General features: G+C 46.3%; 1 protein-coding gene across 3 annotated transcripts in view; it reads right to left on the reverse strand.

Moving 5' to 3' along the window:
• robo4 (roundabout, axon guidance receptor, homolog 4 (Drosophila)) overlaps nt 1-27,452 on the reverse strand; it is a 134,711-nt gene that overhangs the window by 43,429 nt on the left and 63,830 nt on the right. For all 3 annotated transcript variants that reach the window (XM_078426780.1, XM_078426778.1, XM_078426779.1), the window contains exons 3-10: nt 15,936-16,093; nt 13,378-13,498; nt 10,007-10,145; nt 8,763-8,890; nt 6,676-6,800; nt 4,957-5,182; nt 3,237-3,358; nt 824-995 (exon numbers count right to left, since the gene is read on the reverse strand). In XM_078426780.1, coding sequence (XP_078282906.1) covers nt 824-995; nt 3,237-3,358; nt 4,957-5,182; nt 6,676-6,800; nt 8,763-8,890; nt 10,007-10,145; nt 13,378-13,498; nt 15,936-16,093 — 1,191 coding nt within the window. The remainder of the gene's footprint in view (nt 1-823; nt 996-3,236; nt 3,359-4,956; nt 5,183-6,675; nt 6,801-8,762; nt 8,891-10,006; nt 10,146-13,377; nt 13,499-15,935; nt 16,094-27,452) is intronic.

Raw genomic sequence — 27,452 nt, forward strand, 5'->3', positions numbered from 1 at the left:
CTAATCAGATGTACAGCACTTTGGTCAACGTGGTTTTTAAAAAAATGTGCTATACAAATAAAATTGACTTGACTTGACTTGACTACAGTGTAGTAGGTTTGGAACTGCAGATGCTTGTTTAAACCAAAGATAGACACAAAATGCTGGAGCAACTCAGCCAGACAGGCAGCATCTCTGGAGAGAAGGAATGGGTGACGTTTCGGGTCGAGACCCTTCTTCAGATTGCCTGTCTGTCCCGCTTTGTGACTCTGCCTGTCCCGCTGAGTTACTCTGGCATTTTGTGTCTATCCTACAGTGTAGTGTCTATTTAACATCAGCAGAGATACAGTCATTAATGCAGTACATTGGGGAGTATGGTTAATGTGTGATGAGCTGATTTAACTGAAGAAACACAACTGGTTGGGAGTTTCTAGGAGTCTACAATACAGATAAAGATTCTGTCTCACATGGCTCCATAAGACATAGGAGCAGAATTACACCATTCAACCATCGAGTCTACTCCACCATTCAATCATGGCTGAATTATTTTTTCCTCTCAACCCCAATTCTCCTGCCTTCTCCCTGTAACCTGTGACACCCTTACAAATCGAGAATCTGTCAATCTCTGCTTTAAAAATACCCAATGTCTTGGCCTCCACGACCATCTGCAGCAATGAATCCACAGGCACACCACCTTCTGGCTGAAGAAATTCCTCCTCATCTGCATTCTGGAGATTGATCTACACAAGTGACAGAACTAGAGAGGCTTGGGTGGGTTGGCAGAGAGAGAGAGTGGGAAGCAAAGCTGGTGCCAATGAATCACTGGCCTCCCCTGTGTACTGACCTAGGTAGACATACTGAGGCTCAGTGTGCACTCCGACCCCCGCACCATTGATGGCTGCAATCTGCACTCGATACTCAATTCCAGAATTCATTGCAGGGATCTCCAGCTGGTGTGTGCTGCTGTTCACCGTCCAGTTTCTGTGATGCTGTGTGCCATTCCCCAAGCACCAAACCTAGCACCAAGAAGAGAAGAGAAAGCATTTTGTGTCAACCATGCAAGAATGCAAGCAAATCACGTCGTGGCACCATGTGTAGGAAGGAACCGCAGGTGCTGGTTTACACCAAAGATGGACACAAAATGCTGGAGTAACTCAGCGGGCCAGGCAGCATCGCTGGAGAAAAGCAATAGGTGACCTTTCGGGTCGAGACCCTTCTTCAGACTGCAGGGTCAATCTCGATCCAAAACGTCACCTGTTCCTTCTCTCCAGAGATGCTGCCTGACCCGCTGAGTTACTCCAGCATTTTGTGTCTATCTTGGCATCATGTTCGGCACAGAGCGAAGAGGTTGTTCCTGTGCTGTACGGCTCCGTGTTCTATGCTGTAAATAGGAGGAGGAGTAGCATCCTCCAGCCTGCCCACCATTCAACATGGTCAACCATAAAGGGTGCTGCACTTCTTCTATGCCAGTTCCTCAGAAGCTTCAATCCCCCAATCTTTCACAACTTTATCTCCACCCTCTTTAAATATTTCCATTGATCTTCTCGTAATTTGAGGTGAGTGAGCCACATTCTTTACCTGTAAGGGTAATGTAGACCCCAAGTGTTGCAGCTAGTAGAGGCACCGCCCCACTGTTCAAGCGACCGAGGTTTAATCCTGGCCTCTGTGTAGAGTTTGCACATTCTCCTCAATACTGCAAGAGTTTGCTCCAGATGCCTCAGTTTACTTCCACATTTGTTTGGCACGGTGGCGCAGCCGTAGAGCTGCTGCCTCAACAACGCCAGAGATTCAGGTTCGATTCTGACCACAGGTGCTGCCTGTACGGAGTTTGGACCTTCTCCCCGTGACCGCTTGGGTTTACCCCGGGCCCTCTGGTTTCCTCCCACAATCCGAAGACGTACAGGTTTGTAGGTTAATTGGCTTTGCAAATTGTCCCTAGTGTGTAGGGTCACCGGCCTGAAGAGTCAATGGGATGAAGGGCCTGTGTCCATGCTATATCTCTAAAGAACAGTGATCCCAAAATCACACAGGTTGGTAGTTTAATTGGACACTGTAAATGCATTACCGTGTACAGAGGAGATTGAGAATCCGGGAGGAATTGATGGGAATGTAGAGAGAATAAAATGGGTTAGGATTGGATTAATGTATCAGAGGGTGCTTGATGGTCAGTGCAGACTCAATGGGCTGAAGGGTCTTTTCAGAATATAGAACAGTACAGCACAGGAACAGCCCCTACGGCCCACCATGTCCGTGCCGAACAGGATGCCAAGCTAAACTAATCTGTACCTGCACATGATCCATATCCCAACATTCCCGGCATATCCATGAGTCTGTCTAAAAGACAGGATCAAAGAACTTGCAGATGTTTTGAATGCTCCTATCATGCACTGCTGATTGGAACCAACTTAGGATGAAATATAGTTGAATGACTTTAAATCAACTCATTGTTGACTGTTTCCTTCTGCAGTATTAAAGCTTGACTGGGGTGGGAGCTGCTGTACATCCTCGTCGTCCACCCTGGGTAGATTCAGTCAGAGTTGTGAATCTGTGGGATTCTCTGCCTCAGAAGGCAGTGGAGGCCAATTCTCTGGATGCTTTCAAGAGAGAGCTAGATAGAGCTCTTAATGATAGCGGAGTCATGGGGTATGGGGAGAGGGCAGGAACGGGGTACTGGTTGTGAATGACCAGCCATGATCACATTGAATGGCGGTGCTGGCTCGAAGGGCCGAATGGCCTCCTCCTGCACCTATTGTCTATTGTCTAGAGTGGTGAGTCTGTGGAATTCTCTGCTACAGAAGGTAGTTGAGGCCAGTTCATTGGCTATATTTAAGAGGGAGTTAGATGTGGCCCTTTTTGCTAAAGGGATCAGGGGGTATGGAGAGAAGGCAGGTACAGGCTAGTGAGCTGGATGATCAGCCATGATCATATTGAATGGCGGTGCAGGCTCGAAGGGCCGAATGGCCTACTCCTGCACCTATGTTTCTATGTTTCTATGTTTCTATGTCTATTGTCTACAGAACTGGCAAACTTTGCAGCAAAGCGTCAACTACGGTACTCTGAAGCACCAATTGCCACTTTTGATTGTTGTAGTTGACATACAAAAGAGGAAGAGGCAGCTTGACTGTAAATTTAAAAGTGAGCATCAGAACCGATGAGTCGGCTGCAGAGTTAGATTTCTGAAGAAGAGGTTTCATGGTTGGCCGTATGAAATGAAATCCAAAGGAGTCACGTTCCATTCTTACCCACTGTGATCGTACCTTGTAACCTTTAATGATGCCGTTGTGGGACTCGGGAGGAGGAGGCTTCCAGCTGACCACAATACTGTCATTCCTCCTCTCCGTGGTGGCAATGATAACACCATCAGGGGGCGCGTTGGGCACTGAACATGAGACACAAGAGACGGCAGATTACTAGTGAATGTCAACGACCCACAACAAAGCTGCAACATTAAAGATTTCACCAACCACTTCAATCCCTAGAACATTGGAATGGTTTAAAGGAACTGAACAGGACATTGTGCAGGAATATTTCTGTAAAATTATAGGTTTTCCAGAGTCTGTCTCAATAGAATCCGTAATAGCTCTTTAAAAAAAACCAGGACTTCCTCACTGCACTGCTTTCCTCTCACAGGATAATACCTCCACCACCAAAGCTTAGTTCAGTTTAGTGATAAAGCATGGAAAAAGGCCCTTTGGCCCATCAGGTCCATGCTGACCACCCATTCATACTAGTTCCACGTTATCCCACTTTTGCATCTACTCCCTACACCAGAGGGACAAGTTTATAGGGGCTAACAATTTACAAATCTGCATGACTGGGATGCCCATAGGAAACCCACGTGGTCACAGTGAGAACATGCAAACTCCACACAGACAGCACCCGAGGTCAGGATTGAACCCTGATCTCTGGCTCTGTGAGGCAGCAGCTCCACGGTGGTGCCGCACTGCACATTCTAGATTCCAGACACACACAGCATGAAGGTGGACACAAAAAGCTGGAGTAATTCAGCGGGTCAGGCAGCATCTCTGGAGAGAAGGAATGGGTGACGTTTCGGGTCGAGACCCTTCTGAAGAGGTCCCCCAAAGGCAACAGTAACAGATTATCCATGCTGCCAGAAAATAATAACGTTCAACATTATTTCCCTACTTTCAAATTGCATGAGGCAAGGTTGTCTCGGCTTGGGCTTTTAACTTCACAACAAAGACTAATAGACGTCTCTGAAATGCAAAAAATAATGAAGGGTTAAAACAGAATAAATGGGACTGGTTTGTTTTGTGCATCTGAGAGTTCAAAAACCAAGCAGCATAAATTTATAATAATTAGTAGACGGATTAGAGAAGATATGACAAAAAATATGTTCCTCGGGGGCTTGTTTAAGGGGGTGGCTAAATGGGTGGTGGAGGCAGAAACTGTGTGGATGCCAATACCTGCAGGATTCCAAATCTGAAAAAGCGCCACAGTGCTGGAGTAACTTAGCGGGTCAAGCAGCATCTCTGGAGCACAGGGATAAGTGACGTTTCAGTTCAGGACCATTCTACAGACTGATTCAGTGTGGGAATGCAGGATCAGTCTGAATAGCTACTGCGATGGGTGTTGTCTGTATGGAGTTTATACGTTCTCCCCGTGACTGCATGGGTTTTCTCTGGGTGCTCCGGTTTCCTCCCACACTCCAAAAATGCACAGGTATGTAGGTTAATTTGGTCAAATTGTAAATTATCTCTAGTGTGTAGGATAGTGCTAGTAGACCGCTGGTTGGTGATTGTGCGGACTTGTTGGGCCGAAGTGCCTGTTCCTGTGTTGTATCTCTCTCAAGTCTAAAGTCTAAAACTGTTTTGCAACAGTCATAGATACAGTGGGCTGCACGATCTCCCCAGGTGTTCCACCTTCCTTGATTCTACGATCCCCCGGCCCGTTCTGATGTACAGTAACTAGTGGCTGCAGACGCCAGCACCCATCGATCTGCCGCCCTCCTCTCACCTTCCTCGGGAATCCTTCCGTGCTTTCTGTTACTGTCTGGACTGCAGAACATCCCACTGTACGCTTGCACCTTGAACTCGTACACGAAGCCCCTCTTCAGCGTGGTCAGCTCTGCATTCTGTTCCTGCGGGTCGGCAACTTTGCGCACCATCCAGTCCGTGCTCAGCGGCACCAAAGAACGAAAGAAAACATTAAATCCCTCAATGTGCTGCGGCTGTGGAAGAACCTGCAGGGGGCAGAAACCAAGTGCGTTTTATGCAGATAGTAGAACTTAACTTTCAGCCCCCCTGCGGGCACTGGTTTTAATACCCTGCATGAAAGGAGAAGATCAAGTGGAATTACAGGGATTAGTCCGAATTAGTTATTCTCGCTCAGGGCAGGTAGTCGTCAGTATCTCACAACTCCCAGATCCTGATCCCTGTTCTGTAATTCCAAGTTGTGACTCTTCTCACCCCGTCAGCATCCGAGGTTACTTTTAAAATCGAATTGGTGAAATGGAATTGGGCGTCATACAATGACCGGTTTAAACAAGCATGGATTGCAGCCTGAGGACTGAAGTACTTGGAAGCTGCTTGAGAAAATATGTCGTCGTCTCCCCCCCCCCCCTCACAATCCTGGGGGGTTTTAGATGCTGTGTTTCCAGTATTATCAGGGTGGTAGCTGCTGGTGGGAAATAGAACATTATTTCACTGCTCACATTCCAGGGATCCAGCCACAGATTGGGCTCATGCTCAACAAACAAACGGGGTCTTCCCTCTTTCACTTAGAGGGTGGTGGGTATACGGAACGAGCTGCCAGGGGAGATGGTTGATGCAGGTACTACAACCATACTCAGATGAGTACGTGGATAGGAACATTTTAGAGAGAAATGGGCAAATGAGATTATCTTAGATGGGGCACCTTGGTTGGCATGAGTGGGTTGATCTGAAGGACCTATTTCCGCGCTTCATGACTATGACTATCTACCTGCTTGCTTCGTATGATCTCCTAACAAATATTTGGGTGTAACAGGAGATAATGTGTCAGGAGTAGACAATGTCTTTAGTTTCGTTTCGAGGCACAACATGGAAAGAGGCCCTTCGGCCCACCAAGTCCGTGCCGACCAATGATCACCTGTAACACTAGTTCTGTCCTACACACTAGGAACAATTTACAGAAGCAAATTAACTTATAAACCTGCATGTCTTTGGGATGTGGGAAAAAACTGGAGCACCCGGAGAAAACCCACGAGGTCAGAGGGAGAACGCAGAAACTTCGTACAGAGAGCATCTGTAGTCAGGATCGAACCTGGGTCTCTGGCACCGTGAGGCAGCAACTCTTCTGCTGTGTTGAACTGCAGGTAATGTTTTTTTATTTCACTACACATTTATGTGTATGTGACAAATAAACGACTATTGACTATTAACAATTGAACTGTGCCATCCCATGTCCATGCTGAACATGATGTTAATATAGATTTTATCCAGAGCGTAAATTCATGTCCCTGGATTACCCGGCCAGGTCTCTGCTTTGGTCATCCAGTTACCTCCCTTGTTCCTCCCTTGGTCAACTGCAGATATGATGGAGAACACCTTCCGAAACTTGCAATGATTTCCAAACTATGCACGCAGCACAAGAATATATGCATAGCATCACGCTAAATAGAGTGAGGTGCACGACAATTGTGTCTAGAATCAAGTGGTAACGTCCTGATATTAGGTAAGTAGATCAGAGGCACACCTTCCAGTGGAGATGGACATGCGAAGATGATGGAAGGATGGTAATGTTGGCCAGGTGTACCCGGACATCCAGCATCTCCCTTTGGGTGTCCTCTTGTCTCTCCCTCTGACCAGTGTCAAGAGCATCTGAAGGTAATAATAACATGCCACAATAACAGCAGTCACACAATTATCTTTCACTTAATGCCAGTATAAGCACAACTGGCACAACTGCACCAACCATCAGAGGTTACTTCTACTCTATTTGCCTCTTCGGCATGAAGGGTCATAAATATTGAACCTAGAACAATGCAAGACAGAAAAAAAGACCAGTTGGCCCACTGAGGGCAATGAACATAGAACATTGTAGCAAAGGAACAGGCTCTGTGGTGCACACTATCTGTGCTGAACATACCGCCTCTACCCACATATGATCTATATCCTTCCATTCTCTACAGATGCATGTGCCTATCTAAAAGCCACTTATGTGCCAGTCGTATTTGCTTCCACCAAGCTACCATGGCAGCGTATTCCAGATACCCACCACTCTCTATGTAAACAACTTGCCCCACACATCTTACTCTCTCCGACCTTAAGGCTCTGCCCTCCTACCCTTGATGTTGCCACCCTGACATAAAGGTTCTGACTGCCTGTCCGAACTATGCCTCTCGTAATTTTCATATCCTTCTATCAGGTCTCCCCTCAACCTGTTGGCCCCATTCACACTAAGAGAAGTTAGTTGCAGTTTATCAATTGAGTTTAATTTAATATAGTATGCGAGTAAAAATAACTATTTCAGCAGAAATTGCTGCTATTACTATACTACTTCACTGTTTTAACCAGTTAGATCATGGACACCCACTTGCTCACATAATTCAGGCTATTATTCTGCCTTAAGTCATACATTTCTCTCCCCCCCCACTGCTTCTGACTAAGTGTGGTTTCAGTTTACTCCACCATTAGGTTTCCCACAAGCTTACTCGATGCCCAGGATGAACCATGGCAAACTCACATGAAGAAGGGTTTCGACCCGAAACGTCACCCATTCCTTCTCTCCTGAGATGCTGCCTGACCTGCTGAGTTACTCCAGCATTTTGTGAAATAAATACCTTCAATTTGTACCAGCATCTGCAGTTATTTTCTTACATTAGAGGGAATTTGAGGAAGGATATTCTTGCTATTGAGGGCGTGCAGCATAGGTTTACTAGGTTAATTCCTAGAATGGCGGGACTGTCATATGTTGAAAGACTGAAGGATGAGGGGGGATCTTATTGAAACATATAAGATAATTAGGGGATTGGACACATTAGAGGCAGGAAACATGTTCCCAATGTTGGGGGAGTCCAGAACAAGGGGCCACAGTTTAAGAATAAGGGGTAGGCCATTTAGAACGGAGATGAGGAAGAACTTTTTCAGTCAGAGAGTGGTGAAGGTGTGGAATTCTCTGCCTCAGAAGGCAGTGGAGGCCAGTTCGTTGGATGCTTTCAAGAGAGAGCTGGATAGAGCTCTTAAGGATTGCGGAGTGAGGGGGTATGGGGAGAAGGCAGGAATGGGGTACTGATTGAGAGTGATCAGCCATGATCGCATTGAATGGCGGTGCTGGCTCGAAGGGCTGAATGGCCTACTCCTGCACCTATTGTCTATTGTCTATTGTCTATTGACTAGGCTTGTATACACTGGAATTTAGAAGGATGAGAGGGGATCTTATCGAAACGTATAAGATTATTAAGGGGTTGGACATGTTAGAGGCAGGAAACATGTTCCCAATGTTGGGGGAGGCCAGAACAAGGGGCCACAGTTTAAGAATAAGGGGTAGGCCATTTAGAACGGAGATGAGGAAAAACTTTTTCAGTCAGAGAGTTGTGAATCTGTGGAATTCTCTGCCTCAGAGGGCAGTAGAGGCCAATTCTCTGAATGCATTCAAGAGAGAGCTAGATAGAGCTCTTAAGGATAGCGGAGTCAGGGGGTATGGGGAGAAGGCAGGAACGGGGTACTGATTGAGAATGATCAGCCATGATCACATTGAATGGCAGTACTGGCTCGAAGGGCCGAATGGCCTCCTCCTGCACCTATTGTCTATTGTCTATTACATGGCAAACTCACACATACCTTGTACTACGAGAGAGGCAGAGGCAGCAGCTGAACCCACTGCATTCTCAGCCAGGCAGGTGTAGACACCGGAGTCACCGACAGCCGTGTAATGAATCCTTATTGTGTGATCAGAGTTCACCTCATACCTGTTGATTCAAAGCACCGATTCGATCAGAAGGGGAAATCGATTTGCACCCCTCTCCCAACACCCACCTTGCTGTGAAATGTAGACCTCTGCTCCTTCCACCACCACCCAGTAACGTGAAGCTGAGATGAGTATATGGCTGAAGCAGGTAACAATTACCAGTAAAGATCCTGCATGTCACTGCCTTACTGGGAATGTGCTGCACTATCGTGGTAAAGCATTGAATCAAGCACACTCGGGTAGAGATCAACCCTTGCATGGGATTATGAGGAGCTCTCTCCAATGTTAATCCCGCAGTAAGCTAACAGCTGCACTTGCTACACCACGACAGTGACTATGTTTCAGAGACACAAGAAACTGAAGATGCAAAATTAAATGGGCTGGAGGAGCTTAGGGAGAGAATGGACAGACAACGTCTTGGGTTGGGACTCTGATGCTTCAGGTCAGGACCCTTCTTCAGACTGATGGCAACTGGTGTCTCAGCCCTTTCAGACAGAGTCATAGAGAAATATAGCATGGAAGCTTCCCTCTGTTTATCAGAGTCTGAAGAAGGGTCTCGACCCAGAAACGTCACCGTCCCTTCTCTCCAGAGATGCTGCCTGCCCCGTTGAGTTACTCCAGCCTTTTTTTATCTATCTCTGCTCGACAGATTCTGCACTGACCTGTTTTTACAATTATCCTATTCAAACCCATTTTGGTCGGCACAGGTGAGCTAGGCCACAGGGTCTACTTCCAAGCTGTATGACAATACAACTCTCCAAGCCCCAACCTCTCAACCCCAGATTCCACCTCACCTCCACACTAGGAGCAATTAAACTACCAACCCGCACATCCTTGGGATGTGGAGGGAAACTGGAGCACATGGGGCAAATCCATGTGGTTTCCGAACGAATGTGCAAACTCCACATCGATGGAGCCAGCGTTGGATTCTAGATCCCTGGAGATGTGAGGAAGCAGCACTTGTAGCCACCTCGCTACGTTGCCCATGCTCTGAGAAGCTGCATGCAAACTCTTCTTCACCCAGACAGTGGGACAAAATAATTCTCAAGACATATAAATGGTTACTTCCAGGAGCAGCATCTTTCCACTGTGTGGATGATTCCGTGACTGCACTCACCTCCCAGTGGGAAGCTCTCCGTTTTCCTTCTTCCAAATCACTCGAGGCAATGGATCACCGCGAGCGTCGCAGGAAAACTGCACACTGCCTCCAGCCACTACCCTGGCATCACTCGGCCTTTGAACAAAGCTTGGCTTTTCTGCAGGAAAGACGAGATGGTTATCATCGCAAGAAACACGAGCCTGCACTGGCAGTCAAACCCCCCCGCCTCTCCCTGGCCAAGAATGAGTAAACGTTGTGCAGAAAGGAACTGCAGATGCTGGTTTATACCGAAGGTAGACACAAAATGCTGGAGTAACTCAGCGGGTCAGGCAGCATCTCGGGAGAAAAGGAACAGGTGACATTTCGGCTGAGAACCCTTCTTCAGATTTCTCCTGTCTTCCGACCCGAAACACCACCTATTCCCTTTCTCCAGAGATGCTGCCTGACCCACTGAGTTGCTCCAGCATTCTGTGTCTATCAATAAGTAAAAGTTGTTGACAGAGAGTAAGTCAATATTCTAACATTTGGGCTAAATGTGGCAATGCCAAATCCATGCATCAGAGGAGATGCATTGGAAGCACGTGCACATTTCCAAGAGTAGAACCCAGATTTGCTCTCTTGTCTTCAGTCTGTACCTCAAACAGTAAGCTTAATGTAAAGCTGTATGACTCAATGGAGTGGCGTAATGGAAAGGTGCTGGGCCCATGACCCAGAGGACAACGGATCAAAACCCTCTTCAGACCTTGATGTTATTATCTACAACAGTTCTCCCGTTCAAGCATCTGGTGCCCTGGGAGATGGATGAGCAGTGGCTGGACCAGACTTCTACCAGGAAGTACGATTCAGGCTTCCATTCACACTGAGTCTACAGGCATGGGAAATAAGATGATGGTTCTCACTCTGATCCATAGGGTCCCCACCTCCACCACTGCTTGGGTTTGCCATTGTCACATCTACCCAGGCATTAGGATATTGATGCTCTGTCAGCAACCTTTAGCTCTCTGAGTCGGCAAGCACTTATACTGCCAGTGCATCTGTCAGTTTGCCAAAGACAGCAGATTGGGTGAAGATAAGAATGGAGCAGGATTGTTAACTATTACAGTTAGAAAGAACTCATTTATTTGGTATGTTGGAATTAATTCAGCTCTGAACAGGTGATTTTTTTTCCCCAATGCTCTAATTTTGCAAATAATAATTCACTGGTCATTTCAAAAGCAAAATTAAATATTCAAATGTACTGGTCAATGTTTCTAACCCATGACACTACTGAGAGGAAACCAGGGGGGTAGACCATATCTGGAAGCAGGAGAAGAGCATACCATAATGCTGTTAAAATACATTTGGACGTATGTAGGGATAGGAATGGTTTATAGGGGGCTACGGCCCAAATACAGGCAAGTGTGATTAGACTAGTATGGTTGGGATGGGCAAGATGGGCCAAGAGAGAGAGCCAGATAGAGCTCATAAGGATAGTGGAGTCAGGGGGTACGGGGACAAAAGACAATAGACAATAGACAATAGGTGCAGGAGTAGGCCATTCGGCCCCTCGAGCCAGCACCGCCATTCAATGTGATCATGGCTGATCATTCTCAATCAGTACCCCGTTCCTGCCTTCTCCCCATACCCCCTGACTCCGCTATCCTTAAGAGCTCTATCTAGCTCTCTCTTGAATGTATTCAGAGAATTGGCCTCCACTGCCCTCTGAGGCAGAGAATTCCACAGATTCACAACTCTCTGACTAAAAAAGTTTTTCCTCATCTCTGTTCTAAATGGCCTACCCCTTATTCTTAAACTGTGGCCCCTGGTTCTGGACTCCCCCAACATTAGGAACATGTTTCCTGCCTCTAACATGTCCAACCCCTTAATAATCTTATACGTTTCGATAAGATCCCCTCTCATCCTAAATTCCAGTGTATACAAACCTAGTCGCTCCAGTCTTTCAACATAGGACAGTCCCGCCATTCCGGGAATTAACCTAGTAAACCTACGATGCACGCACTCAATAGCAAGAATATCCTTCCTCAAATTTGGAGACCAAAACTGCACACAGTACTCCAGGCGCGGTCTCACTAGGGCCCTGTACAACTGCAGAAGGACCTCTTTGCTCCTATACTCAACTCCTCTTGTTATGAATGCCAACATTCCATTGGCTTTCTTCACTGCCTGCTGTACCTGCATGCTTCCTTTCAGTGACTGATGCACTAAGACACCCAGATCACGTTGTACGTCCCCTTTTCCTAACTTGACACCATTCAAATAATAATCTGCCATGCATCCGCCCACTCACACAACCTGTCCAAGTCACCCTGCAACCTCATAGCATCTTCCTCACAGTTCACACTGCCACCTAGCTTTGTATCATCGGCAAATTTGCTAATGGTACTTTTAATCCCTTCATCCAAGTCATTGATGTATATTGTAAATAGCTGCGGTCCCAACACCGAGCCTTGCGGTACCCCACTAGTCACTGCCTGCCATTCTGAAAGGGACCCATTTATTCCCACTCTTTGCTTTCTGTCTGTCAACCAACTTTGTATCCATGTCAGTACCCTACCTCCAATACCATGTGCACTAATTTTGCCCACCAATCTCCTATGTGGGACCTTGTCAAAGGCTTTCTGAAAGTCGAGGTACACCACATCCACCGGCTCTCCCCTGTCAATTTTCCTAGTTACATCCTCAAAAAATTCCAGTAGATTAGTCAAGCACGATTTCCCCTTCGTAAATCCATGCTGACTCGGAACGATCCTGTTACTGCGATCCAAATGCTCCGCAATTTCGTCTTTTATAATTGACTCCAGCATCTTCCCCACCACTGATGTCAGACTAACTGGTCTATAATTTCCCGTTTTCTTTCTCCCTCCTTTCTTGAAAAGTGGGATAACATTAGCTACCCTCCAATCCACAGGAACTGACCCGGAATCTATAGAACATTGGAAAATCATTACTAATGTGTCCACAATTTCTAGAGCCACCTCCTTAAGCACCCTGGGATGCAGACCATCAGGCCCTGGGGATTTATCAGCCTTGAGTCCCATTAGTCTACACAAAACTTTTTCCTGCCTAATGTGGATTTCCTCCAGTTCCTCTGTCACCCTAGGGGAGAAGGCAGGAACGGGGTACTGATTGAGAATGATCAGCCATGATCACATTGAATGGTGGGGCTGGCTCAAAGGGCCGAATGGCCTTCTCCTGCACCTATTGTCTATTGTCTATTGTCTAAAACACATCTGTGTTGCCTGGCTCTAGACCCCAGACTCCAGGAGCTAGTTCTCCCTCTTTGCTATCCATCAACACCACCAGGGGGAGTAATCGAGTCTTTCAACCTGCGCCAAACTTTACAACAACTCTTAAACTAACTGTTGAGCGATGAGCCAAACGTCACTCACCCAATACGGACATTCGGGCAGCTCTGCTCTCCCGCTGACCCACTTTGTTTGTTGCCACACACACGTACACTCCCGAGTCACTCCTCAGCGTGGAGAAAATGGTGAGTTTGCCGACTGTAACCTGCAGGAAAGACAAGAACATGAAACCCAAAGAAACGTCCGGATACAGCAAAGGGCCTTTCTGTGGTATTTATTCCCTGGAGAACTATGGAAGAGGCATCCACCCAGGATTTTGAATGAAAAACTTCACTCAACTTTAAAAGATATTCAAAATAAACTCACAATTTTCCCCTTAAAGGGAATGGCATATCCTGTTGTTGGGAAATTTGCACAGATCTTTGCAACGGATTTCTAAAATAAGGAAAAGATCTACACGACTCTTCCGCTAATCAAAGTGCAGGGTGTATCACTCATATTAATGGTGATTCAATGGTAATTTATTGTTACATGTACCTACTAGGTACAGTGATTTATTTTTGCATGCAATTCAGTATAAATCTTACTATAGAGAAAGCACATGCAATGGGTGGCAGTCAAAGGAGGGAGTAGATGGAAGGGCTGGCAGCGATGTTTCCTCTGGGTGATTATAAGCGGCACAGTGGTGCAGCAGTAGAGTTACTGCCTTTCAGCGCCAGAGACCCAGGTTCAATCCTAACTACGGGTGCAGTCTCTGCCGAGTTTGTATGTTCTCCCCGTGACCGTGTGGGTTTTCTCTGGGAGCTCCGGTTTCCTCCCACACTCCAAAGACGTGCAGGTTTGTAGTTTAATTCGGTAAGAATTGTAAATTGTCCCTATTGTGTAGGATAGCGCTAGTGTACGACGTGATCGCTGGTCGTCGCGGGCTCGGTGGGCCAAAGGGCCTGTTTCCATGCTGTATTTCTAAAACTAATTAACAGATGAATCTCTGTGTGGCCCACTGACAGGATCTGATACAGCGTGGAAACAAGCCCTTGGCTCGACTAGGGCGCGAAGGGCCAAATAGCCTCCTCCTGCACCTATTTCCCATGTTTCTATGTTTCTCGGTTTCTATGCCAGGAATCTAGTGGTGATAAATGTATCATCCTTCCTCGGTGATGGGACCTCGATTGGAAGGCTTACCACTGGAGGCTAGGGACATTTCCAACTGGATGCCTGGATTCGGTGGGTATTAGCTACATGGAGTGGTTAGGGAGAGTAAGATTGTTTTTCTCTGGAACAGTGGAGGTTGTGGGGAGACCTGATATAAAATTATAAGAGGCATAGATAAGGCAGACAGTCAGAACCTTTATCCCAGATTGGAAAAATCAAATACTGGAGGGTCAAGAGTCAAGAGTGTTTTATTGTCATATGCCCCAAACAGGACAATGAAATTCTTACTTGCACCAGCACAACAGGTTTAAGATGAGAAGGGCAAAATTTAAAGAAAGTATGCAGGGCAAGTTCTTTTTTACACAGAAGCTGGTGAATATCTGGAATATGTTGCCAGTGGTGGTGGTTGAAGCAGAGACTTTTGGATAGGCACATGGATCTGCAGGGAATGGAGGAATATGGGTTACATGCAGGTAGATAAGTGATGGTCTTGGCATCTTGTTCAGCACAAACATTGTGGCCGAAGAGCCTGTTCTTGTGCTGTATTGTTCTATATTCTATATTCTATGGATCATATTATAATCCTGTAAACCACTGCACTAAAGAGTGGCCATCTAAAACAGATAAACAATGAGTAGTTGACTGTCAACAATGACTGTCAACAATGTACCTAGAAACATAGAAACATAGAAAATAGGTGCAGGAGTAGGCCATTCGGCCCTTCGAGCCAGCACTGCCATTCAATATGATCATGGCTGATCATACAAAATCAGTACCCTGTTCCTGCTTTCTCCCCATATCCCTTGATTCCGTTAGCCCGAAGAGCTATATCGAACTCTCTCTCGAATACATCAAGAGAGTACCTAAGATACAACCTGAGCTTTGGTTGACGATAACTGGTACAAATTTGCCAGAAATTATAGTGAAATAGGACATCTTTTATGGGGAACACAAGATTTTGTAGATGTAGGAAACTTGAACAAAATAAGAGCGCTGGAGGACTGCTGTCAGGCAGCATCTGCGGAGGGAATAGACATCGATCCACTCCCTCCACGATTACTGCCTGTCCACTGAATTCCTCCAGCCCTTTGTGCTTTGCTCAAAGTGTTTTAATTTTTACAAAAAGTTTACATTTGACATCAGGTAAAGCAACTTTCTCTCGTCCAAAGATAGACACAAAATGCTGGAATAACTTAACGGGTCTCGCAGCATCTCTGGAGAAAAAGAGTAGGTGACATTTCTTCAGGGATGCTTTCATGGTTCCAATCCAAAACTATTCCTTTTGTCCAGAGATGCTGCCTGACCCGCTGAGCTCCTCCAGCATTTTGTGTCTACCGTCGGTATAAACCAGCATCTGCAGTTGCTTCCGACACACTTCTTCTCATCCGAGTTCTTCCACAGTTTGATGGGATGGCTTCCACACAGAAGGCAGTCAGTTGAAGTTGACATTGCTGCCCTCTGTGAGTGGGACAGGCAAGCAGTGGACTCACTCTGTAACGCTGGTCCTTGTCATCCAGGGGTGCCCCGTCTTTCTTCCACGTGACAGTTGGCTCGGGGTGACCACGGGGCGGGAGACACTCCATGTCCCCCTGCTGGCCTAACGCCACCACTACGCTGCTGGGCTGCAGGCGGAACTCCTCCCGGAGAGCTGGAATGAAACAGGATCATCATCGCAACCGAACGATCACCGGGAGTTGGGGAGAGGGAGGCACCATGAACAAGGTTCACAAAATAAACAAGACATAAGAGACTTGCCGATGCTGGAATCTTGTGTAAGAAACAAACTGCTGGAGGAACTCAGCGGCTCGGCCTGAAGATGAGTCCTGTCCCGAAACTTCGTCTGTCTATTTCCCATCACAGATGCTGCCTGACCGGCTGAGTTCCTCGAGCTCTTTGTATTTTGCTTGTAAACAAAAAAAACATCCTGCATTTAACAATGACAGGGAAGCTGGACTAGCTACTCAATTGAGACACAAGGAACTGTAGACCCTGGATTCTTGAGCATGGTATAACTCAGCGGGTCAGGCAGCATGGGGAGAGAGGCAGGGTAGGTGATGTTTCGGGTCAGCACATGACAACAAATGGCTAATTATAATTGTAAATCATTCTGGTGATGAGCTCACTTTGTTCTCTCCACTCAAACTTGAAGGAGGGGATTTTGGTGAAGAGTTCACGATGGTTCAATGAATGCATGCGCATGCCTAACTTGGTTCAGCAGAGTCTGAAGAAAGGTCCCAAACAGAAATATCGCATATCCATGTTCATCAGCGAAGCGAAACATCACCTATTCCTTTTCTCTAGAGATGCTGTCTGACCAGCTGAGCTATCTAGCTTTTTGTGTCTTTCTTCTCAAGATGGCTGCCCCGCCATGTGGCTACGGCTCGCCGGCAGTCGGTTTGTCTTTTTTCTTTTTTTGTCTATGTGTTAGTGTTAGATGTGTGTAGTAGTCTATTTTAGCTGTGTATATGTGGGGGGGGGGGGGGGGTGGTGGTGGGGGAAACTTTTTTTTTTTTAAAATCTCTTCTTCGAGGCGCGGCTCGGCCGCGGGACCTTCCATCGCCCGGCGCGGCTCGGCCGCGGGACCTTCCATCGCCCGGCGCGGCTCGGCCGCGGGGCCTGCGCGAGTCGGGAGCCTCGGTCGCCTCGGCAGAAGTCGAACTATCTGTCCGTGGGAAAAGCATGGGGGAAGAGAGAATCATTTTTTTTGCCTTCCATCACAGTGAAGCGGTGTCTGGAGGAGTCACTGCGATGGATGTTTGTGTTAAAATTGTGTTTCTTGTGTCTTTCACTCTGCACTGTTGTGGCTGCGTGGCAAATGATTTTTGTTCAATTCATTTTGAATGACAATAAAGGTAATTCAGATTCAGATTCAGATTCAGAGACGCTGCCTGACCCGCTAAGTTGCTCGAGCACTTTGTGTCTCACTTTGTAAACCAGCATCTTGGTTTTCTTGTTTCTACATCCTAACTGGTTTATGTTCGCCCCAAGTGCAACTTGCCTGATTAGCTCACCCATCCCAGAGGAGTAAACATCCGAATTTGATCCTGAGATTTCTAAACTCTGGGATGGACGATTTGTCCCATGCAGAGAGACTGGGGTTACCCTCTCTGCAGGTCAGAAGAGATAATCCCATCCTTACAGGACTTGATGGGTTACATGCAAGATGAAAACTTCTCCTGGCTTGGGCATCTAGAACCAGGAATAAAGTCTCAAATTCAGGACAGAGATGAGTAGGAAGTTCCTCACCCAGAAGGTATTGGATCTCTGCAATTCTTTACATAGGACAGCCATGGACATGTGGTTGCTAAGTATAACAGACATCAGGAAATTGATTGATTGAACGAGGCAGTGTGGAAATAGATCCTTCGGCCCACTGAGTCCACACTGACGATCGATCGCCTGTTGGCACTAGTTCTGTTATCACACTTTCACATTCTATACACATCAGGGACAATTTACAGAGGCTAACTAACCAACAAACCGGCACGTCTTTGAGATGTTGGGGGGTAAACCGGAGCACCCGGACAAAACCCACGCATTCACAGGGAGAACATGCAAACCACCCAACCGCACCCAAGGTCAGGATCTAACCTGGGTCTCTGACGATGCATTGTGCCATCTTTGCAATAAGGACTTGAGGCATGTTGGTGGCACTGAGGTAACTGGCTAGCCATCATTTTATTGACTTCCACCTGCTTCTACTTATTATGTCCTTATGCCCTAATTAAATATGAAGTCCCTACTGATTACACAATCACAAATCAAAGTTAATTTTAACTGCAGATAGACCAAGGGTGAGCCTTAAACGTGCCATCAAACAATGACAGGAGGCAGCACTTTGGCCATAGAACCTGCTCCAGAGCTCAACTTGAACTTTACCATGCTCCTGCCGAACGCAAATTAGTTGCTCCATTGTTCACATTATAACATTTCAGGACGGCATGGTGGCGCAGCAGTAGAGTCGTTGCCTCACAGCACCGGAGACCCTCGTTGGATTCTGACTGTGGACACATGTCTGTACAGAGTTTGGACTATCTCTCCGTGACCAGCGTGGGTTTTCACTGGGATCTCCAATTTTCTCCCAGATGCCGAAAAGACGCACAGGTTTGTAAGCTTATTGGCTTGGTATAAATGTAAATTGTCCCCAGTGTATGTAGGATGGTGTTAATGTTCAGGGATCGCAGGATAATGTCCGGGGTCGGTGAGGTTCCCGTGGCCGGTGGGCCTGTTTCCGTGCTGTATCTCTAAACTAAACTGAACACTTCAAAAATCCTGTGAAGTTAAGATTATGAAACATTCTTTGGAAATAAAAGTTTCCCATTGTTCTGCCCCAAGCCACTGCATCAGGTAAACTGCTCACTAATCTCATTGTCATCGGTGGAATCTTTCTGGAGAGAGAGAGAGAAAGAAAAACAAATTGCCATCTTTGGCTGCACATTTACTTCTAAAATACAATTAATTGTGGGTAAATATTGCAAGTTCAAGACTGCATGCTGTCAAATAACTATAAATTGTCTGTTGGATGAAACTAACCCCTTCATCAAACTCAGCCATCCCACCCACTCCCAGTCAAAACCACAAAGAGATTATCTCTATTTAATTAATCTCAGCGTGCAATCTGTGCTGTGTGAAAATTGGCAGCTCCATTTGTGCATATTGAGATTAAGTACGCTTCAAACAATAGACAATAGACAATAGGTGCAGGAGTAGGCCATTCGGCCCTTCGAGCCAGCACCATCATTCAATGTGATCATGGCTGATCATTCTCAATCAGTACCCCGTTCCTGCCTTCTCCCCATACCCCCTGACTCCGCTATCCTTAAGAGCTCATCTGCCATTTCCTTGTTCCCCATAATAAATTCCCCAGCTTCTGTCTTCAAGGGACCCACATTTGCCTTGACTATTTTTTTCCTCTTCACATACCTAAAAAAGCTTTTACTATCTTCCTTTATATTATTGGCTAGCTTACCCTCGTACCTCATCTTTTCTCCCCGTATTGCCTTTTTAGTTATCTTCTGTGCTCTTTAAAAGAGTCCCAATCCTCTGGCTTCCCACTCTTCTTTGCTATGTTATACTTCTCTTTTATTTTTATGCTGTCCTTGACTTCCCTTGTCAGCCACGGGTGCCTTTTACTCCCCTTAGAATCTTTCCTCCTCTTTGGGATAAATTGATCCTGCAACTTCTGCATTATTCCCAGGAATACCTGCCATTGCTGTTCCACCGTCTTCCCTGCTAGGGCCTCCTTCCAGTCAAATCTGGCCAGCTCCTGCCTCATGCCTCTATAATCCCCTTTGCCATACTGTAATACTGACACTTCCGATTTTCCCTTCTCCCTCTCAATTTGTAGAGTAAAACATATTGTGATCACTGCATCCTAATGGCTCTTTTACCTCGAGTCCCCTTATCAGATCAGATTCATTACACAACACTAAATCCAGAATTGCCTTCTCCCTGGTAGGCTCCAGTACAAGCTGTTCTAAGAATCCATCTCGGAGGCACTCCACAAACTCTCTTTCCTGGGGTCCAGTACCAACCTGATTTTCCCAGTCTACCTGCATGTTGAAATCTCCCATAACCACCGTAGCATTACATTTTCGACATGCCAATTTTAGCTCTTGATTCAACTTGCACGCTATGTCGAGACTACTGTTTGGGGGCCTGTAGATAACTCCCATTAGGGTCTTTTTACCCTTACAATTCCTAATTTCTATCCATACTGATCAACATAAATTAACTGGCCGTGAAACAAATTAGCATTTCCCGTTGATGGTGAAGTCCTTATTATCAATAAAAATCCATTCCACACACTTCACTTCTTAATTAGCAAACGTCGATAAGAATCCCGCAGTCACAACTTGCTTCTAACCTTGAAGATTGTGCTACCAACTGGCTATGGGCTTCACCCTTTATCACTACATCGTTGGCTGTCAAGCATCAACTGAAGTGGATCCATAATATTCTGCACGATAATTATCAACCTTGTTCAGCAGTCAATGTCGAGAAATGAAAAATGTAATTTATCTAACATTTTTAATCATTTCAACACTTGAAATAAACATTGGAATACACACTGGATTGAAGATGAAACTGAAACAAAAAATTTATAAAAATCAATTTTAAATAGGAATTATAATTCACGCACCTAAAACTCACTGCTGAGCAGGAGGGAATTTGTGAAACAGAAACTAAAGTTTACATCAATCTTAGACTTACTTAAGGAGACACAAATACTGCAGACATAAAAGCGGCACGGTGGTGCAGCGGTAGAGTTACTGCCTTACAGCGAATGCAGCGCCGGAGACTCAGGTTCGATCCTGACTAAGGGCGGCGTCTGTACGGAGTTTGTACGTTCTCCCCGTGACCTGCGTGGGTTTTCTCCGAGATCTTCGGTTTCCTCCCACACTCCAAAGACGTACAGGTATGTAGGTTAAAATTGACTGGGTAAATGTAAAAGTTGTCCCTAGTGTGTGTAGGATAGTGTTAATGTGCGGGAATCGCTGGGCGGCGCGGACTCGGTGGGCCGAAGGGCCTGTTTCCGCGCTGTATCTCTAAATCAAATCTAAAAAAAATCCAGATGCTGGAATTTTGTGCACGACACAAAGTGCTGGAGGATCTCGTTGAGTCAGGCAGCATCTGTGAAGGGAATAGACAGATGACATTTCGGGTTGGGACCCTTCTTCTGAAAAGTGTCCCAAGCTGGACTGTTTTCTGTCCATCCCCTCCACAGATGCTGCCTGGCTCACTGAGTTCCTCCAGCACTTTGTGTTAAAGTTACTAATACATTCTGCAACAATGGATAAGGCACTAAAGATATTTTAAATTGAGGGTAGCGTGTAAATAGGCAGGACAGTGCTGAGCGAGCTGATATCTCACAGTTGTAGGGTTCAATCCTGACCTCCGGTCTTGTCTGGGTGCGATTTATATGTTCTCTTTCAGATGGTGTGGATTTCCCCGGGTGCTCCTGTTTTCTCCCACATCCCAAAGACATATGGGTTTGTAAGTTAATTGCCACTGTAAATATCCCCAACAGTCGAGGGTCAGATCAGAAAATGATACACCATGGAAACAGGCCTTTCAGCCACTGTATCAACCACCCATGTACACCAACCTGTTTTTTAAATTTTCTCCAGATAGAATAGTGGTTAGTGTCATACAACACAGAAACAGGCCCTTTGGCCCAACCCGTTCATGCTGATCAAGTCACCATCTAAGGTAGCCCCACCTGCATGCATTAGGCCCATATCCCTCTAAATCTTTCCTTTCATTTACCTGTCTAAATGCCTTTTAAAGATTGTTATCGTACCTGCCTCAGCCACTCCCTCGGGCAGCTCGTTCCATATACCCACCACAACTCTGTGTAAAAATATTGTCCCTCAGGTTCCTATTAAATCTTTCCCCCTCTCATGTTAAACTTAGGACCTTTACCTCTTAGATCCCCCCAACTTGAGAGAAAAAAAGACTTTGTGCATTTACCCTCTCGATCCCTCGCTGCGGTCAGAGGGACGAAGAGCACCTGGCGCGAACAATGACAGAGGACTGTGTAGGAAGGAACGGCAGATGCTGGTTTAATTTGAAGATCGACACAAAACGCTCAGCGGGACAGGCAACGTCTCTGGAGAGAAGGAATGGGTGACGTTTCGGGTCTGAAAAAGGGTCTCGACCCAAAACGTCACCCACTCCTTCTCTCCAGAGATGCTGCCTGTCCCGCTGAGTGACTCCAGCGTTTTGTGTCCGTCAATGATGACGGAGGGCCCACGCAATAGGCGAGGCTCGCCCACCGCGGTGTCCGAATCGGCTACGATTTTAGATTTAGATTTAGAGATACAGCGCAGAAACAGGCCCTTCGGCCCACCTGGTCCGCGCCGCCCAGCGATCCCCGCACACTAACACTATCCTACACCCACTAGGGATAATTTTTACATTTACCAAGCCAATTAACCTACTAACCTGTACGTCTTTGAAGTGTGGGAGGAAACCGAAGATCTCGGAGAAAACCCACGCAGGTCACGGGGAGAACGTACAAACTCCGTACAGACAGCACCCGTAGTCAGGATCGAACCTGAGTGTCTGGCACTACATTCGCTGTAAGGCAGCAACTCTACCGCTGCGCCACCGGCGTCAATGAGAACTGCGCCAACGAGAGCAAGGAGCGACTGAGAGGGAGATGGCCCGGCAAGAGCAATGGAGGGAACTGGTGGTGGGGGGAGGGGAGCCTGTTGTCACGTGTGGCGGCAGGTAGTACTTTCAGGACTGTTCGAAGGTACTTTTGTAACTTTGTCGGTGGCGACACTTGTATACTGCCTGGGCTGAAGGCAAAACAAAGCATTTCACTGCACGTACAGGTGACAAAAAATGATCATTCATTCATTCATGGTGAAAGTCTTATCCTGGTCGACGGGACGGTGGGGAGAAATTTGGATGGGAATAGAAATAGTTGGGAATGGGATTTCTCTCTGAGCCAGCATAGACCTGATGGGACCAAAATGCCTTCCTCGATGCTCTGCGGAAATATAAAACAGCTGTGGTTCTCACCCGTTCATTAACCTCATTTGGTTCAACTAAAGGTTACAAAACAATACTGCTTCTGGTGGAAATGACTGACAGCAACTTTGAGACTCCAGAAAGGCTCCACTCCACAGCAATCTGAAAGCCACTGACAGTTTCACAATGCGATGGTGACAAACTTGGAAAACAAGTTTTTTTTTGTTGCCAGCGATGCAACTACAAAAATCTAACCACATGCTGCTTTGAACAACAGTGTTAAACTATGAAATTTGGCTGAGACACCAAGAATGCGCCAACTGTTTCTGTCATATTTACATTCGGCAAAGCACACTTTTCCAGCTGATTTGGCTATTGTAACTAACCCAAGAATTCACTTTCATTTTTTACAGGGTTGGAGTGTGGCACGTGAGTCAACAGAAGCATTGTCAGTACAAAGTACGAGATAAATAATTCTTAAGGCTCAAAAAAAAAAGTTTCAGGCAATCCCCTCCAGCAGCTCACTAAATCCCATTTGTATCCCTTTCATCTTTTCAAGCTGAAAGTAATTTTCCAATGTGATCCCCTTTCTTATGTTTACACCGAAGGGCAGATTCGGAGATTGGTAACAAGGTGCAAATAGATGCTCGTGTGCAGGAACACATGTTGTTTAGGTTGGCTTGACTGCAACATTTAAATGTAGTGGCAGAAATAGAAAGAGAACAAGTCATTTTTAGTTTAGTTTACATAGAAACATAGTTTACATAGAAAATAGGTGCAGGAGGAGGCCATTTGGCCCTTCGAGCCAGCACCGCCATTCATTGTGATCATGGCTGATCATCCACAATCAGTAACCTGTGCCTGCCTTCTCCCCATATCCCTTGATTCAACTAGCCCCTAGAGCTCTATCTAACTCTCTTTTAAAATCATCCAGTGAATTGGCTTCCACTGCATTCTGTGGCAGAGAATTCCACAAATTCACAACTCTCTGGGTGAAAAAGTTTTTACTCACCTCAGTTTTTAATGGCCTCCCCTTTATTCTTAGACTGTGGCCCCTGGTTCTGAACTCCCCCATTGACACTAGTTTAGTTTAGTTTAGTTTAGTTTCATTTAGTTTAGAGATATGGTGCAGAAACCGGCCCTACGGTCCATGCCAACCAGTGATTCGCGCACACTTACATTATTCTACACACACTTGGGGCAATTTAAAATTATACCAAGCCAATTAGCCTACAAACCTGTACGTCTTTGGAGCGTGGGTGGAAACCGGAGATCCTGGAGAAATCCCATGCAGGTCACGGGGAGAACGTACAAACTCCGTACAGACAGCACCCGTAGTCAGGATCGAACCCGGGTCTCTGGCACTGTAAGGCAGCAACTCTATGTTGCGCCACCGTGCCACCCAAGTTTAGTCTAGTTTAGTTTAATTTACAGATACAGCATGGAAGCAGGCCCTTCAACTTACCAGGAACACGCTGACCATCGTGCACCCATTGACACTAGTTCTTTGTTATCGCACGTTCGCATCACACTCCCTACACACTAGGGGCAATTTACAGAGGCCAATTAACCTACAAACCCACCTGTCAAAGGAAATCGGAGCACCCGGAGGAAACACACGCAGTCACAGGGAGAACGTGCAAACTCCGCGCACACAGAGCCCAAGGTCAGGATCGAAAGTGGGCCTCTGGCGCTGTGAGCTCTAGCTGCCGCGCAACGATGCCGCCCACGTTAACTTTAAGCAAATTATTTTATTGGGGAATAAGAAGAACATGGATTCAAGTAGAGCTCTAGGGGCTAGTTGAATCGAGGGATATGGGGAGAAGGTCTGAAGAAGGGTCTCGACCCGAAACATCACCCATTCCTTCTCTCCTGAGATGCTCCCTGACCTGCTGAGATACTCCAGCATTTTGTGAATAAATACCTTCGATTTGTACCACCATCTGCAGTTATTTTCTTATACTACATGGATTCAAAGTGAACTTCTTGTTTCTGCTTGTTAAATAGAGCAAGAAAAAATCATTTCATAATTGCAGTATTGCTGGATTATTGCAATTCAATGATGATTAGTTTCCTTCCACCGTCTCCATTGGACAACACGATTAATAAGGTTCGCTCAAGAACTTTTCTTATACCAAAAGAAAACACACATGCGGATTACATGCAGTGAAATCAGGTTCTGGGTCTGAGGAGAATGAGATGGGGTGTATCGCTGCAGCTCACGTGACATTTAGGGTAATAGTTGGCCGCATATGGACCTTAACATTATAAAAGCATTCCATAAAATGAATGATTATTTGATGTGAATTGGAGTCAGTGATGACCTTCTACACGAGAATCATCCTCTGATAAAACGGAAAATAAATGGCAGACGCAATTTTTGGCCACATTGGTTGTGGGAGGAAGTAATATTTGTCCATTCATATTTGTTGAAGAATTTCTCCATTCTTTTCAATTATACCACAGCAGTTTTAGGTCGAGTCTCCCCTCCCTTCCTCCTCTCTCCCCTGCCCCTATTGGACCTGGACTTTAACACCCCACACACACGCACATCCAGCACCAGACACTTAAAAAATTTTTTTTTAACGCATTTGAAGTGACTATATTTTATATTTTATATTTTATGTTGATTGTTGTTTGCTGTGCCTTTTTAATTTTAACTTAGTTTTATGCACTTTGTTCCTCGGGATTGTGGGAAACGGTATTTCGATTTTCTGTCTGTGTAAACTGGCTGAGGATTGACAATAAAACTGACTTTGACTTTGACTTGACTTGACTTTAATATCCTAATTGCACTCAAGTCTGTGCGGCACGGTGGCGCAGCGGTAGAGTTGCTGCCTTACAGCGAATGCAGCGCCGGAGACTCAGGTTCGATCCTGACTACGGGCGCTGTCTGTACGGAGTTTGTACGTTCTCCATGTGACCTGCGTGGGTTTTCTCCGAGACCTTCGGTTTCCTCCCACACTCCAAAGACATACAGGTTTGTAGGTTAATTGGCTGGGTTAATTAAATGTAAAAATTGTCCCTAGTGTGTGTAGAATAGTGTTAATGTGCGGGGATCGCTGGGCGGCGCGGACCCGGTGGGCCGAAGGGCCTGTTTCCGCGCTGTACCTCTAAATCTAAATCTAAAAACCACACAGAACCTTGCAAGTCCACCATTCCCCACCAATAATCAGCGTTACGAACATCTCTTAGCCTTCTTCATAACAGTGGGCATCAGCAGCCTTGTTGTCTTATGAAGAGGTAAAGGCCAGGCTCAATAGTTCAATAGTGTTTTATTTGTCACATATGCAAATGCACGATGAAGTTCATTTTGCATATATTACACATGCGTGAGCTGCCATTTTTGGCGCCATTGCTCAAAGTTCAAAGTCCGGTCGGCCCGCGCACTTGATGTGCTGTTGCAGTTCCCGCGAACCGATGTCCCTCTCCTCCCCCGGCCATCTTTGAGTCGGGTGTCCTGAGGGCACGTCTTGCTGGCTACCTGAAGGCGCTGGAGGCATTAGCCCCAGTTCACCCTCCTACCGGCCCTTGTTCCTCACGTCCAAGTCTCCCAGCTCCCTCCCGGTTCTAGGTGGGTTACAAGGTGGCTCCCAGGTGCATTCTGACCAACTTCCCAGTCCCACAACCCTGACAGAAATGACAGGAAGTAGTTTTTTTTAGATTTAGATTTTTTTTAGATTTAGAGATACAGCGCGAAAACAGGCCTTTCGGCCCACCGAGTCCGCGCCGCCCAGCGATCCCCGCACACACACACACCAGGAACAATTTTTACATTTTACCCAGTCAATTAACCTACAAACCTGTACGTCTTTGGAGTGTGGGAGGAAACAGAAGATCTCGGAGAAAACCCACGCAGGTCACAGGGAGAACGTACAAATTCCGTACAGACGGCGCCCGTAGTCAGGATCGAACCTGAGTCTCAGGCGCTCCATTCGCTGTAAGGCAGCAACTCTACCGCTGCGCCACCGTGCCGCTGTTGCCAGTGTCCGTGTTTCTAGATACCCATGGAGATGCAGGGAATGGAAGCATATGGATCACGTGCAGACAGATGAGATTCGCTTGTCTTGTAATCATGTAATCATGTTCAGCACAGACATTGTGGTCCGAAGGGCCTGTTCCTGTGCTGTACGGCTCTATGTTCTGTGACCTATATATACCCAAAGGAACAATCCTCTTAGAGTTTCAAAGCCCTTCCATTACTGAACAAGTGTTTAATTGGGAAACCTCCCTTTCACACTATTATTTTTGCCCCTTTCCTTGCACGTTAATTATTCAGAGCAAAAGAAATCTAGAAGAGGAAAGAAAAATGGGGAGAAAAGATAAGGATGAACAGAGGGAACATGGAGGCCCCGCAGCAGAAGCGTCCACATTGCGGGGCTGGAAACTGGAAGTGTCCTGAGCTAATTCTGCTACCACCATTGTCTACTGTACAAGTGATGGCTCCCACTGATTGTCGCCGGAAGCTTCCGCCCTTTTCAGGACGGACGATGAAAGTGATGTAACATTTGAATGATGGACACGAA

Source organism: Rhinoraja longicauda, chromosome 32, assembly GCF_053455715.1.
Source record: "Rhinoraja longicauda isolate Sanriku21f chromosome 32, sRhiLon1.1, whole genome shotgun sequence".
Classification (NCBI taxonomy): domain Eukaryota; kingdom Metazoa; phylum Chordata; class Chondrichthyes; order Rajiformes; family Arhynchobatidae; genus Rhinoraja; species Rhinoraja longicauda.